The following is a 15,387-nucleotide window of genomic DNA, read 5'->3' as shown; positions in this document are numbered from 1 at the left end:
GCATAGGTCCTCGCACCATGCAGTTTGAGGCTGAAGCCTGTGGCTTTGATCCTAGATTAATATGGATTGCGTTAGGCCTGGGGTAGCTATATCTTTTGGAGTTGAGTTATAGAGATTGAACAGCACTTAGTAATCTGGTTCAAGTCCTAGGTCTAGGGGCATCAGGCAATTTGAGCCACGTGCTTTAAGGCCCAGGATGGCCTCAGGGCTGTTGGACCACACCTGGGCACCAAGCCTTTTGAGATCTATTTCGGGAAATGGTCTTTGAAAAAATAGTGCCCCCAGCTTGTCAGGTTTTGTGTGATTCGGACTTGAAAGCAGCCGCTGCCTGCAGTGGACTCTTCCTTTTCCCTGGCGTCTCTCCTGGACCAGTGCTAGTCTCGGTTACAGGTGTAGTCTTAGATTGGGTAGGTTTTAGATTTAAAGGAGCAGCTTGAGTCCTACTTTAAGAAGCAGAGTCCGACTAGAACTCTTCAAACTCTATCTGAAAACAGTGGACTTTATGGTGATTATTCATTTCATAGTCTTTTCCTACCTCAACCAGCATCTCTCTTCTCAGTTATGGTTTTTTTATTTTGTTTGTTTGTTTGTTTGTTTGTTTTTTCCAGAAGAGTTTGACTGGACCTGCAGTTAGGTGTGTGCGGTTGATCGCGAATTTCAGGATTTTGATCTTCAATTTATGTATTTTCTAACCTGGAGACCCAGTCTTTTTCGTTTCCTTCTTCTCTGGCTCTACTAGTTCAAATAGTACAGGTAGGGAGGCATGCCCTTTTAGGATGGAAATGTTGGCTATTTGCTGTGTACTGTTACCAGTTCCTGCTTACAAGTGTCTCATGCAGTGAGACTAAGGAATATAAAACGTGATTTGCTTCATATCATTCAGAATGCCAGTGGTAAAGACAGTATCAGAATTCTGGGGCTGGGTCAAGCATGGCAAATAAGTGAATGCATCTGCCTCCCATTCCACCTCCATCCCCAGGGCTGTCAGTGATAACTGGTCAGAACTCTTTTCATCATTGCCTTCCTGGTAGCCATGGCCAGGCTGCTAGAATTCACATGAAAATGACCCCAAATCCCTGCACCCTAACGTAAGGGGAGACAGTGGCAGCAAAGCCCCCACAAGTCTGGGGCCGGGTTGTGGGCCACCATGTACTGATCTGTAACTTCGATGAAATCACTTTTTTTTGAGTTTAAGTTTGCCATTCATAAAGTACAGCCAGTGACTTTGCTACCTCACAGAGGATTTAATGACAAAATGGCAGTGGGAGTGCTTCAATCGAGTACTTCTGCAGATCTGAGCCGTGGAATCCCAGTTGTTTGGTTAGCCACTCTTTTAGTCAATTTTTGCTAACACGATGGGATGCTGTGGCTGTTCCATCACTTATAGGACTCATATGGTTAGGGAACTAAGCGACTAACTCGTCTATTAAGCAATAGGCAGTTCTAGTTCCCAGCCCATCATCAAGCAGCTTCAAGTCAGAACATTCCTGCACCGGGGCTTCAGGCTTGCTACCAAGCCTGAAAGAAACGCTGCGCAGATTTTTCCACGGGAGCGCCTCAAAGGGCAGAGGAAACTCAAGGGCTCCTTCACTACCCCTGCTCTCCCCGATCTTCTGGCATAACCCAAAACAACCCCAAGTTCCCTAAGGAAAATATTTTCATGTCTCTTGTTTTATCTGAGAATGTATGTGAATTTTATTTTAGAATATGTATGTTTTTGTTTTAATACAAAAATAATGTTTTAACTTACTAATATCAGTTAAATGTCCCTCTTTAAAAACCCTTCTCCATTTGTCCACTTCTTGTATTTCATGCCTTCCTATCAGTTAGGCTTTGGTGTCTAATATATAACATCTCAACCAGTTCATAAATTTCTGCTTTTAATATAGCCCAAGTTACCACTAGCGCAGGCCACAGGAAAATACCAGGCTGTCCTGTCTGAATTCTGGCTTTTTTGAAAGATTTACTTAGGAACAATTTATCATTTAGTTTGCAATTTTTAAAATAATCTTAATTGACCACATATGTTATCAAATAAGGGTTGGTCTTGCAGCCTCTGCCTCGCTCGCCATCTCCCCGCCACCTCCCACCCCCTTATTTGCACATGCGCACAACCTCCTGCCAAGATGTCAGAAAATTAATTATGCCACTCTAGGCAGATACCATCGCAGGAAAGCCTCTCTCTGATGTAAGGTAAGATTACCGATATTGAAACTGTTATTTTTAGAAGGGAAAGGCTATCACTTTTAAACCTCTCTCCCTCGTTTTTCCTAGTTCCTTCTCTCCTAATCATGGCTCCATGTTTTGGTAGCCATAAGTCATTAGTGGTTTTTAATTTTTCTGAAACTGAAATAAGGTCTGAAAGGGTGGATTTGTCCCTTTTTTTCCTCCTTTTTTCCTTTTTTTTTTTTTTTTTTTTGCTGGCTAATCGGAGGAACGCAACCACATCTGAAGCCACTTGGCTCATTATGAATTTCATGGAAACTGATTCTCTGAAAGTGTTTCCATATGTGTTCCCAATATATCCCATCCTCTCTAAATGGGAGCACAGACGTGTGCATGGGCTGGAAATGGCTTCAGGATGTGACAGGGCAGTCATATGACTGCCACGGCACCGTGGGTGGCCCCTTCTGAAAGACACGGTGTCCTGGGTGCTGGCCTCCTTCCTGCAGCGGATCTGGTTTCAAAGACTATCCACCCTTCCTAGGATTTAAAAAGTTCTTAATCAAGGCCTAGCAGGAAGATCTCTCTCATTTTTCCTCCCTTTTCTCTTCCCCCTCCATCTTTGGCTCCTTCCTTCCCTTGCTCTCCCTCCCTGTATGCATACACACTCACTCACACTTCTACTGCCTGCCCCCTTTCCCTTTACAAAAGGAAATATATTCTTCCAACAATATTCTCAAAATTTGGGTGGGTTTAAGGAATGGCTGAATTTTTTGAAAATTGCCAGGTTTTTTTTTTTTCCCTCTCTCTCTTTTTCCTTCAGCATAACATACTCTCTCAGCCTTAGGATCAGCTAGTTCTTTCAGAATTTCTGAGCATGCCGTGGAAAAGTACAATTCATTACAACACAGAAAACAAATATTTAGACTGGATAGTTGAGGCGCTTTCCCTCTCTTTTGCAAAAGAATGGAGTTTGCTGGTCATTTCATTATCTTAAAATGATTTTACAGTCTCATTTTGCTGCTTTCTTCTCCATCAGGATGATCCATTGCATGTCTTCCATATATGGTACATTTTCCTAATTATCATCTAATGAAATGAAAAGTAAAACTAAGTTAGTGATGGATAGTTGATCATTTTTTAGTGTAAGGGGAGAAATTCCAGGAAATTTAGAAAATTGGTCCCTTAGAACCTCAGTGTGGAAAATGCAAAGTAATATTTTGCATATAGTCTACATTTGACTTATGGACAATGTTTATATAGCATTTCTACCTCTGTCATGTTTATCTGCTTGAGACTTTGGTAGTAATTCATCTGCTTAGCAAAATTTTTTGAAGCATCTGTCTTCTTAGCACCATACTGTGTATTAGCTGGGATCTGGAAGAAGAATATGTCATTCTTACTCTTAATTTGCTTCCTCTTTAGTTGGAAAATGAAAATTCTTATCTAAAACCAATGATAATACTTAGGAATGTGTGCAGCAGTAAGATTTCTCTACATAAATGTCCAAGGTTTGTTTCATAAATGAAATATTATGGTAAGAATTTGTATGCCCAGGAAATCCTTGTGTAGTGGTGAGATTTGAAGACAGTGCTTGCTTACCTTGGTCTGACAGAGAGAAGGGAGAAAGTCATGGGTGCTGTGGAGAGCATGGGCAAAGTTCCCTTGAGTGTCCTGAGTATATATCACTCCACCAGGAAGAGGAGCCATGCTGAGGAGCAGTGGGATATGACTTTGAAATAGGGCAGAGGACTCTGAATATGCACGTAGCCTCCTTCCTTTTCACTCCTTTATTACAGAATTGCTCAGATATGCCTTTTGAAAGATGGCTGGCCTATACTTGAGTAAGGGGTAATACACCCTTGTTTTAAGGCCCTACTGCCTGTGTGACTTAAAAAGGCAGTAAGTGGAAAAATTTCCCTTTTCGTGTGTGTTTTCATAGAATGCAGATCTCAAGAAGCTCAAGGCAGACCCTCTATGTTTTCCTCTGCACCCTGCATGCTTTGTCAGGGTGCAGAGGTAGAATAGAATGCTGGAGCTGGGACGGAGAATCGTGTCGGAGTCTCGTGTTACCGCTCAGATCTACCATGCCTGCAGGCTTCCGTGTCTATAAAACTCATCTATGGAACTCATCTATGATTCTTGATGACTCTGACTTCTGCTTCTGCATACTAGTCTAAAAATTCAAACAAGATGCTAGTTTCACTCTCTGTTCCTTTAAACTACTCACTCTAAGATTATGATCTTAGTGGCAGCAATTAACCCAGGATCATGAGGAAGGACGAGTATGCTTACCTAACAGCAGGCCATGCGTTTCTGACCTGGCCCTCTTTCCCCTTCATCTAGTCTCCCCAGGGCTCCCTAGTGTGGATCTACACCCAGATACTGGCTGGGAGGCAGGACAGGTGCTGGGAGTGAAGAGGAAATAACAGTGGTAACAAACCAGAGGCATCCGTTTACTAGTGTCAACTGCTGTTTTGGGGGCTCCTGTCTGCAATGTGAGGTCAAGTGATGCAATAATGCTTGGGAATAGCTTTGAATGCTCTTTAGGGAGAGTTTTACAAGGTTTTGTAAGTATGGAATGTATTCGAATTACATTTTAGGTTTGATGTCAGCCTTGCTCAATGCTTTTCATATCTTTTTCTTTTGTGTTAAAACTGTACAGAGTTATTGTACAGAGTTCCCAATCCTTCGACTAATTTATGTATTCATTCATCCATCCAACCATGCACCCACCTTTTTTATTTTTTTCATTTTAACCTCTTACAATGTACTAGGTTCTGAGAGGGCTATGAGAAGAAAACATATTCTTTGCCATCCAAAGCTGACTTTATAGCTGGAGAAAACAAACTAAGAAACAGCTAATAATTCAGTAAGAGAGTGAGTAAGGGCGCAAAAGAGTGATACAGAAAATAAATGCTATTGAAACAGAAGTAAAATAGGAAATTAAATAATAGAGCTGTTGGTAAGGGGGCAGCCAAAACATTTAAAAGAGGGAGAAGATTCTTGGTTACCAGGGGAGAGCAGCTCCACGTAGGTCTTGTGTATTACATGTTCCAATAGAAAGAACTCTGAGAGGGGCTTAATAAAACGTTCTTGGGATTTATTTGAGATTTGTTGAAGCAATAACTGCTACCATTTAAAAGGCCCCAATGAAGCTTTGAAGTTAACACCTCATTGCTGAGAAGTATGATGGCTTTTCATTCTGTACCTTTATACTCTCACATAAAGTGGGCAGAGGACTCTGAATATGCCAACATATGTTCAGTCTGGATTTAAGGCCCCGCTTCCTTTTTTTCTGCCCCGACCTGCCTGCTCCACGGGGATGTGTGAATGTACCGCACAGAGGCCAAGAGGACATGGGGCATGGGGTTTCCCAGCTGACAGTCCCAATGGCAAGTACCTAGTATGTTATTTTGCCCAAATTCCAATTTCTTTTTGTTCTAGAGATCACCTTACCCATTTTCCATCAACCAACCATTATTTATTGGGGGCCTAGTCAATGAGAAAATGTATGTTAAAGTAAAGGCCTTGGTAAAGGCCTACAAATGTCAAACACAGGTGTGACTGTTACGAAGTTCTGAAGGGGAGGCAAAAATGTATCAGACACATCTCTACCCTCCACAGCTACTCTCAGTACGAGCCAAACGTGACGCAGGATAAGCAGCATTGGAAAGCAGTGTGTGAAAGATGCCACGTGGAGGATTGCAGGCCCTGAAAATTAGAGATCAGACATTCTCTTTGATTCCCCCTTATCTTGGTTTCACACACTTTCCACTTGAAGACCAAGAAACCTAGTTGGGTAAAGAGAGGCTATTTCTCATAGACCTTGGGAGGAGGGGCAAGATGTTTTTACTTTTATTAGCGATTTTATTTTTATTTGCACTCCATGGAAATTTTATTAATATATTCTTCCCTGTGTATATTAGGTTGTGAAAAATTGCTGCTGCCACTGCCGTTACTATTTTAATGAGCAAAGTTCTTGCAGCTCTCTTTATGACAGCTACATTTGTTTGCAAGCTGTTTGGCTTTGGCTAGGGGTGTAGACAGCAGTTTTGGAATGAAATGCATCTGTAGGAAGCCAGCAGGTCCTAAGGGGATCATACCCTTGACCTTGGTCTCATTCACATGTTGCCCTGAGCAACTAAACTAATTGCCCATTATTTAGCAGATTAGATCAACAAGGCCTGAAAGAGTTGTTAATAATATCCCAAAGATAGGAACTCTCACTGGGGCAGCACTTAGGCAGCAGAAGAGTCAATTTAAGTATTTTGAGATATTTTAAGTATTTTTCATTTAGGCAAACCAACCTCTAAGATAGCAGAGGGGTGTGTGTGTGTGTGTGTGTGTGTGTGTGTGTGTAGATAGATCTGTGATCATGTTAACCAGATTCCTTAAGGGTAACTAAGATCGCATATCCTTTGTTAGAAGTCAAAGAGGTCTGTCTAGCTGTGGCTGTGATTTTGTGATACTGAGTAAATGGCTTCCTTTCTCTAGATATCACCCTTCCTATTTGTCAAACAGGGGTTAGATTTGCATTACCTAAGCAGTAAATTAGGAGTTTAGACTTTTCCATCAGAGTTCTTCAACCAACGTAATGGAATATTTGAGTAGCTTAGGGGATCTGGGAGCATAGCCTAAAGCTATACAAGTGCAAAATTTTTGTTGAGGTCATTTTTTATTTGACTTTGACTAAAAATTCACGTGAATGTTGCATTCTCTTCCACATCATATTCATCTTTATTGTATAGTGTATTATTTTCCCCAAGTTGAGTAAAACCAGCCCATTGGGAAAATGCACAATGATTATCTTCGGCTTCTAGTAACTCCTGGCAGTCCCCCAGGAACCCCCAGATGTAGGCACATACCATTTTAAAACTCTTAGCACCAAGTGATCTAGTGTTGGCTATAGCACTCTTAACTTCTCCACTGTTCAGCAAAGCCTAATAGCCGAATGTACTTTGTATATGGAGGAGATAACGTGGATAACAGCAAAAAGAATGGATCTGTGCAAGTTGTTCCTTGCTATTTTAAAAAGGTCTCCAAACCACCTTTATCTATCCAGTAAGTTGTAGTCAGGAGTTTTAAACGGGCTCTTGGGAGCTCTGAGGGTACCAGGCGTATCACTGGGGGAGTGGTTGAGCTTTGGTTTTATATTTATAAAATCAGATTGGGGTTGCACTACTTTTAGAACTCTAGGCTTTCATAATGTGGACTCTTAATAAGTCAAATTTACATTTTGCTTACTTTAGTTGATGTAATATCCAGTTCTGTGTTTGTAAGTTTGTGGGTACAATGTGGTTGGTGACACAAGATATGACTAGTTTAGGATACAATGTCAAAAGAGCCCAAGAAGGGGTTCTAAAAGAAAACCTGAGTTCATGTACAAAACAGAGATTAGAAGCAAAGATACAACCTTATTCAATGAAAGAAAATTTAATGATATTATTTGCTTCTGTAACAATTATTATTTTAAAAATTGAAGATTAGGAAGGAGTTTATAGTCTTTCTTTTAAGTTTAATATTTCTGCCACCACCCTATTGTGATTATTTTATAAGGGATCTCATGTCGTACTGGAGCAAATTGCTACTATTTCTTCCTACAGAACATGTTGCAATATGTTTCAGGAACATTTCTTGGTAACATAAAATGACTCAACAAATTCCAGAAAATTCTATTGTTTGTAAGTTGAAAAATCATCCTATAATCCCTTTCAAGTCAACATTAGTGCTCTTTGTCAAGAAAGAGTCCATTCTCAAGACATTAAGACTCAAATGCCTAGAAGTGATTGGTTAAAATACTGTAAACCTAGCGGAAATTTGTTGCATTTTTTTCTATAAACCATAACCAGAGCTCATTAATTGAAAAACGAATGTCAATTTGTGTTAGCTAGCATCTATAAACCAGAAAGGTACAGTGATCCTGGCGTGTGATGGGCAATAAAAACATCAGCAAAATGTATCAGGTAAAATTGAGAGGAAGGAGGAGGGAGGAGTAAATTCAAAACCATATTGGAGTTTACTGCCAGGGCCCCACATAAAGAGTTTTAATGAGGTTTCTGCATCAAAATAAGTGAAACCATACGGAATTGTAATTATTACTACAGTGTATTTTAAGTACAAATACACCTGAGAAGCAGTTTTTACATTAACATGTCTATCTGTGTGAACTCCATGCTTCTGCAGGGGGCACACGTTGGGGTTTTAAGTGCGACTTCTTTCTGATGCACACTGTTCACATTTTTCTGGTTTTTCTTATATGATCTAACTATTGAACTTAATGCATACAGAAGTGACCTGCCCATCGCTATTAGTTCTGCCAGCTCAAGGTCACCTGGATGCCCTGCAGTGCAGAGGCTGCCTGAGGAACAGCTGTGGCCTCCATTTGGCCTCTGTATTATACCAGGCAGGGCACAAGCACTGGGTGGGGGAGATGTTGTGGCGCATCTGCTCCCATTTCTGATTCTGTCGTAATCACTGCTTCCACATTTTTAAACTTAAGCTTGTCAGAATTTCGTTTTGGGGAGGAATAGGTAGAGGCTAGTTGAGGATGGAAGGATTTATAAAAAGCACAGAGTGACTGCCTGGGCTATGTCAGTTTTGGTTCTTCATCTTGAAAGTGTTTGCTTCTGGCCTTAGAAGCTGCTCCCTAGCTTTTACCGTCTGCTTATGGGCCTGTGGATTCTGGGAAAATACTAATGAGGGATGGGAACCTCTCTGTCTACCCCTCCCCTAAGGCTGTTGCTTCTCCTTCTCTCTTGGAATTCATGGTCATAGAACATTAGAGCTGGAAGGGAACTTAGAGCTCATCCCCCTCATTTTACAGATGATGACACTGCCACCTCTGACTTCTGCCTCTGGCCTTCCACTCTCAGTAAGAAGAGCCAGGCAGGTGAGACTTTTAACCATTGCTGGGCTGGGCAGGGCTGGGCTGGGCTGGGCTGTCTGGTTGTTACTGTCCGATTTGTAAATTTTGTTAACTATATGTTGCTTTTAAAGAGTCACTTTATATTACAAATGCACATGATGGCACTTAACCCTTGCATTTTATGAAGATTATAAGCAGTGTGCATTTTAACAAAAATTAACAACCTTCAGTCAGCACCTTTAGAGAAAAGTGTTCGGATTATTCCCTTAATAAACATTGTAATATCCGAGAACAAGGTCTGAATAAAAATGAGGTGAAGAAATACCCATTCATTAAATTCCTCAAGAATTGTTTAGTGCTTTCCTTTATAGCTAAAAGCTGTAGGGAAAACAAATATATGAGATCCGAATAATCAAAATATTTTAGAAGGGATCAATATTTTAACAAGAGCACTGGTATTAGAAAAGGGCTTGTTACAATTCTGTCAATTCTAGAAAAATAATAATAAACCCAGTCTGTAAAGATCACAACTACAAGATTGTAGCATTTCAGAAAACTGGTTTCCACATGAAATGGTATATAACGGTGGTTTCATAAGTTCGGCACCAGAAACATCTATTAAGGAGGCCTACCATTAGCTTTAGACGTGAAAGGGCTTCACGCTTTAGGGGAAAACCATCTTTGCCTTTAGGTTACTGCTTCAAGTTGACTTGAAGCTGGTTCTGTAGGATGTGGTGCTGGGGCCTGGGAGACGGGTGGGGAGTGCCCTCCTCTTAATCTCCCCTAGGCAGCGAGCCTCTCGCAACCGCTACTGTCAGCACCTGGCCTAAATCAGGTCACAAGTCTCCCATCAAGACTTGAAATGCAGTGATTCCTAAGGTGCCATGCCCCCTTGTGCCTCCTAACTCCCACTTTCAAAACCGACTGATCTAGTAGCTTATGACCCTCCGTGTCCACCCCCAGAGAAGTTATGAGTTTCTGGTTTGATTTCACTGTTGCTAAGATGAGACTTCTGACAAGATTTTAAATTATTTTAAGGCGTTAAAGGAAATGATAGGAACATGATAGGCTATCTTTTTGATGTTCCTTTATGATGAAGGAGCCTGCCAAGAGTAAATAACAATAAGACATTATTTTGGAATTTCTTTATATTGAGTTGAGGAAAATAAACTTGTCTGACTTAGTAAAAATTTCACTTCAAATATCTAAAGTGCAACGAGAAACAAAAAGAGAAAAAAAATCCATGAGGATTTGGTCTTAAAGTCTGGTGAGTGAACCTATGTGATCAGAGTGTTGGGTTGGTTTACACATTGACCTGGCACACATGTGGGTTTTTAAAGCCCTCTGGGATTCTCTGGGGTGAAAAACTTAAGGATCAATGCTGTTAAGACTACAAAGTGGGGGAAAAAACACTGTAAAGTGACTGGTGCATTTGAAGGTCTGTTTGTGACTTGCTGTTCCTTTTTGGGAAAGCTAAAGTTTTCTTTTTTTTTTTTTCTTGTAACAATTCTATTATTTTAATTGATATTTACAGATTTTTCCCTCCATCTTCTGTTATAATTTTTAGGTGCTTCAGAACTGGGCCCTTTTTCAGACCCCAGGCAGTTCCCAAGCATTTCATCCCTCACTGAGAGCCGCTTCTCCAACCCACGAATGCACTATCCAGCCACCTTTACTTACACCCCGCCAGTCACCTCAGGCATGTCCCTCGGTATGTCCGCCACCACTCACTACCACACCTACCTGCCACCACCCTACCCCGGCTCTTCCCAAAGCCAGAGCGGACCCTTCCAGACCAGCAGCACTCCATATCTCTACTATGGCACTTCGTCAGGATCCTATCAGTTTCCCATGGTGCCGGGGGGAGACCGGTCTCCTTCCAGAATGCTTCCGCCATGCACCACCACCTCGAATGGCAGCACGCTATTAAATCCAAATTTGCCTAACCAGAATGATGGTGTTGACGCTGATGGAAGCCACAGCAGTTCCCCAACTGTTTTGAATTCTAGTGGCAGAATGGATGAATCTGTTTGGCGACCATATTGAAATTCCTCAGCAGTGGTCCAGTGGTATCTGGGGACCACATCCCACACGTATCAATATATACATATATAGAGAGAGTGCATATATATGTATATCGATTAGCTATCTACAAAGTGCCTATTTTTTAGAAGATTTTTCATTCACTCAGTCATGATCTTGCAGCCATAAGAGGGTAGATACTGAGAAGCAGAAGGCTCAAGAGAGACAATCGCAATTGAGCTTCAGATTGTTTACTATTTAAGATGTACTTTTACAAAGGAACAAAGAAGGGAAAAGGTATTTTTGTTTTTGTTGTTTGATCTGTTATCATCGATAACCTGTTCATATGCCAATTCAGAGAGGTGGACTCCAGGTTCAGGAGGGAGAAGAGCAAAGCCGCTTCCTCTCTGTGCTCTGAAACCTCATACCCTCACGGTGGCAGCTGTGTATGGACCAGTGCCCTCTGCAGACAGTTTACAAAACCAGTTGAGGTGCACTAAAGGGACATGAGGTAGAATGGACGCTTCCATCACAGTACCATCATTCAGAATAACTCTTCCAATTTCTGCTTTCAGACATGCTGCAGGTCCTCATCTGAACTGTTGGGTTCGTTTTTTTTTTTTTGTTTTTGTTTTTTCCCATGCTCTAAGAAAGTGACTTCAAAAATAACTGATCAGGATAGATTATTTTATTTTACTTTTTTTTTTTTTTAACACTCCTCCTCCCCTTTCCCCACTGAACCAAAAATAAATCCCATCCCTAAAACCTGCCTTTTCCTTTTATGCAAAACTGAAAATGGCAATACATTATTATAGCCATACTGGTATAGATAGTGTTTGCGTTTGGCTATGTGTTATTTGTTTTCTTTTTTTTAAATTATGAATATGTGTAAAATCTGAGGTAACTTGCTAACGTGAATGGTCATATAACTTTAAAGATATATTTATAATTATTTAATGACATTTGGACCCTTGAAACATTTCTTAGTGTATTGATATGTTGACTTCGGTCTCTAAAAGTGCTCTTTATTAAATAACAAATTTCTTCAGTGGTCTAGAGCCATATCTGAAATATTGCTAAGCAATTTCAGTTCATCCAGGCACAATGTGATTTTAAAAAATACTTCCATCTCCAAACATTTTAGATATAGATTGTTTTTGTGATGTATGAAGGAAATGTTATGTTTAGTTCTTTCAGATCTTTGAATGCCTCTAACACAGCTTTGCCTTTTAAAGCAATAATTAGGGATTTAAAAAACAACCTTTAGCCCTTTATCAGCATGAAATGCTGGAGTGATGTGGTTTTCTAATTTCTTTGGGGTAATTATGACTCTTGTCATATTAAAAAGACAAGCACAAGTAAATCATTGAACTACAGAAAAATGTTCTGTGATTTCATAGTTAAGCAAAACTCTAAATCGCCAGGCTTCATAGCAAAGACATAGTCAGCTTAAAGCCACACATGTGGATAGAGGATCAATTATGAGACACCTAGTACAGGAGAGCAAAATTGCACCAGGGACTCTTAACTAACCAGCCTTACCAAACAACACATCAGGGGAACCCCAATCTGCCTTACCCAAGGCCCCACTGGCAACTTTCCACAGAATTTGCATTTAGAGGAGCAGAATGACATCACTGTCTTTTGGGAGTAGGTCCTCTGAAGAGGCAGCCAGGTTCCAGCAGGTAGCTGAGCTGAGAGGACATATGGCCCGTGGGGACCTACAGACAGCCTTTGACATTTGTATTTCTTACAATGGAGGGCCAAGGAGGGCAAGGGTGTGTGGAGTTTGGTGTCTACTACTGTGTACGAATCTGAGCTAGAGCCCTTCTGTGGCATGCCCTTTGACCACTGCCACATTTTTTCATTGACCAAGTGCAAATCCTTAATCCAAACAAGGATCATCTAATGACACCACCAGGCCAATCCCTGCTGTCCTCCCCGAAAAGTCAGGGTCCCTTCATTGGAATCCTCCACCCACCCAAGCAGAATTTAGCAGAGATTTGCCTTCAACCCCTAATGGCCCCCTTGTTCTCTGGTCCTTCTCAAACCCACCTTTTTAGGCCACCCAGCATTGCAGGACAGCGTGTGGGGCAGCTGGACCTGTGCTTCCTGCCTGGGAGTCTCCCTTCGAATTCATCCTGACTCCTTCTAATAAAAATGGATGGGAAAACAAAACACTTTGCCTTCTAAAGGCTGTATACCAAGTATGCTTAGATAAATAAGCCACTTTTCTATTACTTAAGTAAGATGGAAGTAGTAATTGATACTATTTATTGTTTGTGTGTGGTAGCTTGAAGCACACCACTGTCCATTTATTTGTAAGTGTAAAATATGTGTTTGTTTCAGCAGCACTTAAAAAAGCCAGTGTCTGGTTACACATTTCAATTTTAATTAATTGACATAAAAATGTTACCGCCAGTGCCAGCTGCATCCTATTTAATTAAAAAGGTACTATATTTGTACATTGTTTTGTAATGTTAAAAGGGCTTTTTTAAGTTTACAGTACACATACCGAGTGACTTTAGGGACGCTTTTGTGTTGAAATGTTACTATAGTGGCTGCAGGCAGCAACCCAGAAACACTTTAGAAGCTTTTTTTCCTTGGGAAAAATTCAAGCACTTCTTCCCTCCACCCTCACTCCAACCACCCCGATGGGGGTAATTCACATTTCTTAGAACAAATTCTGCCCTTTTTCGGTCTAGGGATTAAAATTTTGTTTTTCTTTTTTTTTTTTTTGTTTCACTGAACCCTTAATTTGCACTGGGTCATGTGTTTGATTTGTGATTTCAAGACCCAAGCAAAGTCTTACTACTACTGTGGAACCATGTGCTAGTGCCTGGGAATTAAAATAGCATGCTTCTCTGTGTAGCACAGACATTGCTGGAATGTATAGTGTGATCAGTGCAGCCACATTTTTATCCATTTCAGTTGTCTCACAAATTTTAACCCATGTCAGAGTTCCAGAACAGGTACCACAGCTTTGATTTTAGATTAGTGGAATAACATTCAGCCTGGAACTGAGAAACTCAACAGATTAACTATCATTTGCTCTTTAGATGGTCTCACCGCCTCTCCCCTGCCAGGGCCCTTTCAAAATGAGCAGAGAAGTCCACACCATTAGGGACCATCTGTGATAAATTCAGAAGGGAGGAGATGTGTGTACGGCTTTAAGGATTCCCTCCATTCCAAGGAAAGGGACTTGCCCAGACTCCAGGTTAATACATGGAAACACGAAGCATTAGCAAAAGTAACCATTATACCTATGGTTTTTGAAAGAACAATAATAAAAGACAATTCTTCCAAACCTTGAATTTGTTGTTTTTAGAAAACGAATGCATTTTAAAAATATTTTCTGTGTGAGAATTTTTTAGATGTTTGTTTACTTCATGTTTACAAATAACTGTTTGCTTTTTAATGCAGTACTTTGAAATATATCAGCCAAAACCATAACTTACAATAATTTCTTAGGTATTCTGAATAAAATTCCATTTCTTTTGGATATGCTTTACCATTCTTAGGTTTCTGTGGAACAAAAATATTTGTAGCATTTTGTGTAAATACAAGCTTTCCTTTTTATTTTTCCAATTGCTATTGCCCAAGAATTGCTTTCCATGCACATATTGTAAAAATTCCGCTTTGTGCCACAGGTCATGATTGTGGATGAGTTTACTCTCAACTTCAAAGGGACTATTTGTATTGTATGTTGCAACTGTAAATTGAATTATTTGGCATTTTTCTCATGATTGTAATATTAATTTGAAGTTTGAATTTAATTTTCAATAAAATGGCTTTTTTGGTTTTGTTATGTGTGTACCTTGGGTCTTTTCTTGTTCACGGTTTCTCCCTAGTCTGATGTCTACTCCTGCTTACACCTGGGCACTTGCCAGGGCTTGTTAAGAGAAGAGATGCTATATTACTGGGGAGAAGAAAAAAAATTTTGGTAAACGGTGTCTTCTTGTTTTGTCCTGTTCCTAGAGAGGGGTGGGCAAAGAATCTAGCAGTGAACTCACTTCCTTACCAGCTTGTGTCTGAAGGAAGGAGTGCTCACCTTGAGTAAGGCCATTTATTCCAACTGTGGGACCTATCAGGGGTATAGATGCAGTCTTGATGGCTTCATGATTCTAATCTCTGGGAACATGAACATGGCCCCGCAAGTGAACCTCTGGCTCTCAGCAGAAGATCTCAGGCAGCCCAGACATAGGCTAGTCTGTTTTCTTTTCCACGTCTCTTTTGGGTTCTTAAAAATAAAGTCACCCAAAGCCCAAGGATGAGTAAAAATGGACCTTGGCCTGGCGGGCTATAGCCTCAGAAGAATGCTCCTAGTGAACATA

At 40.6% G+C, this 15,387-nt stretch overlaps 1 protein-coding gene across 1 annotated transcript in view; it reads left to right on the top strand.

Moving 5' to 3' along the window:
• The window catches only part of RUNX2 (runt-related transcription factor 2), a 128,501-nt gene extending 113,640 nt beyond the window's left edge, over positions 1–14,861 (top strand). The window contains exon 6 of the mRNA XM_011960302.1: positions 10,599–14,861. Coding sequence (XP_011815692.1) covers positions 10,599–11,077 — 479 coding nt within the window. The 3' untranslated portion in view covers positions 11,078–14,861. The remainder of the gene's footprint in view (positions 1–10,598) is intronic.
• Positions 14,862–15,387: the final 526 nt, after the last annotated feature.

This window comes from Colobus angolensis, unplaced genomic scaffold, assembly GCF_000951035.1.
Source record: "Colobus angolensis palliatus isolate OR3802 unplaced genomic scaffold, Cang.pa_1.0 Scaffold51, whole genome shotgun sequence".
NCBI lineage: Eukaryota > Metazoa > Chordata > Mammalia > Primates > Cercopithecidae > Colobus > Colobus angolensis.
The sequence above is the reverse complement of the archived record's forward strand: the minus strand, read 5'-3'. Positions and strand labels throughout refer to the sequence as shown.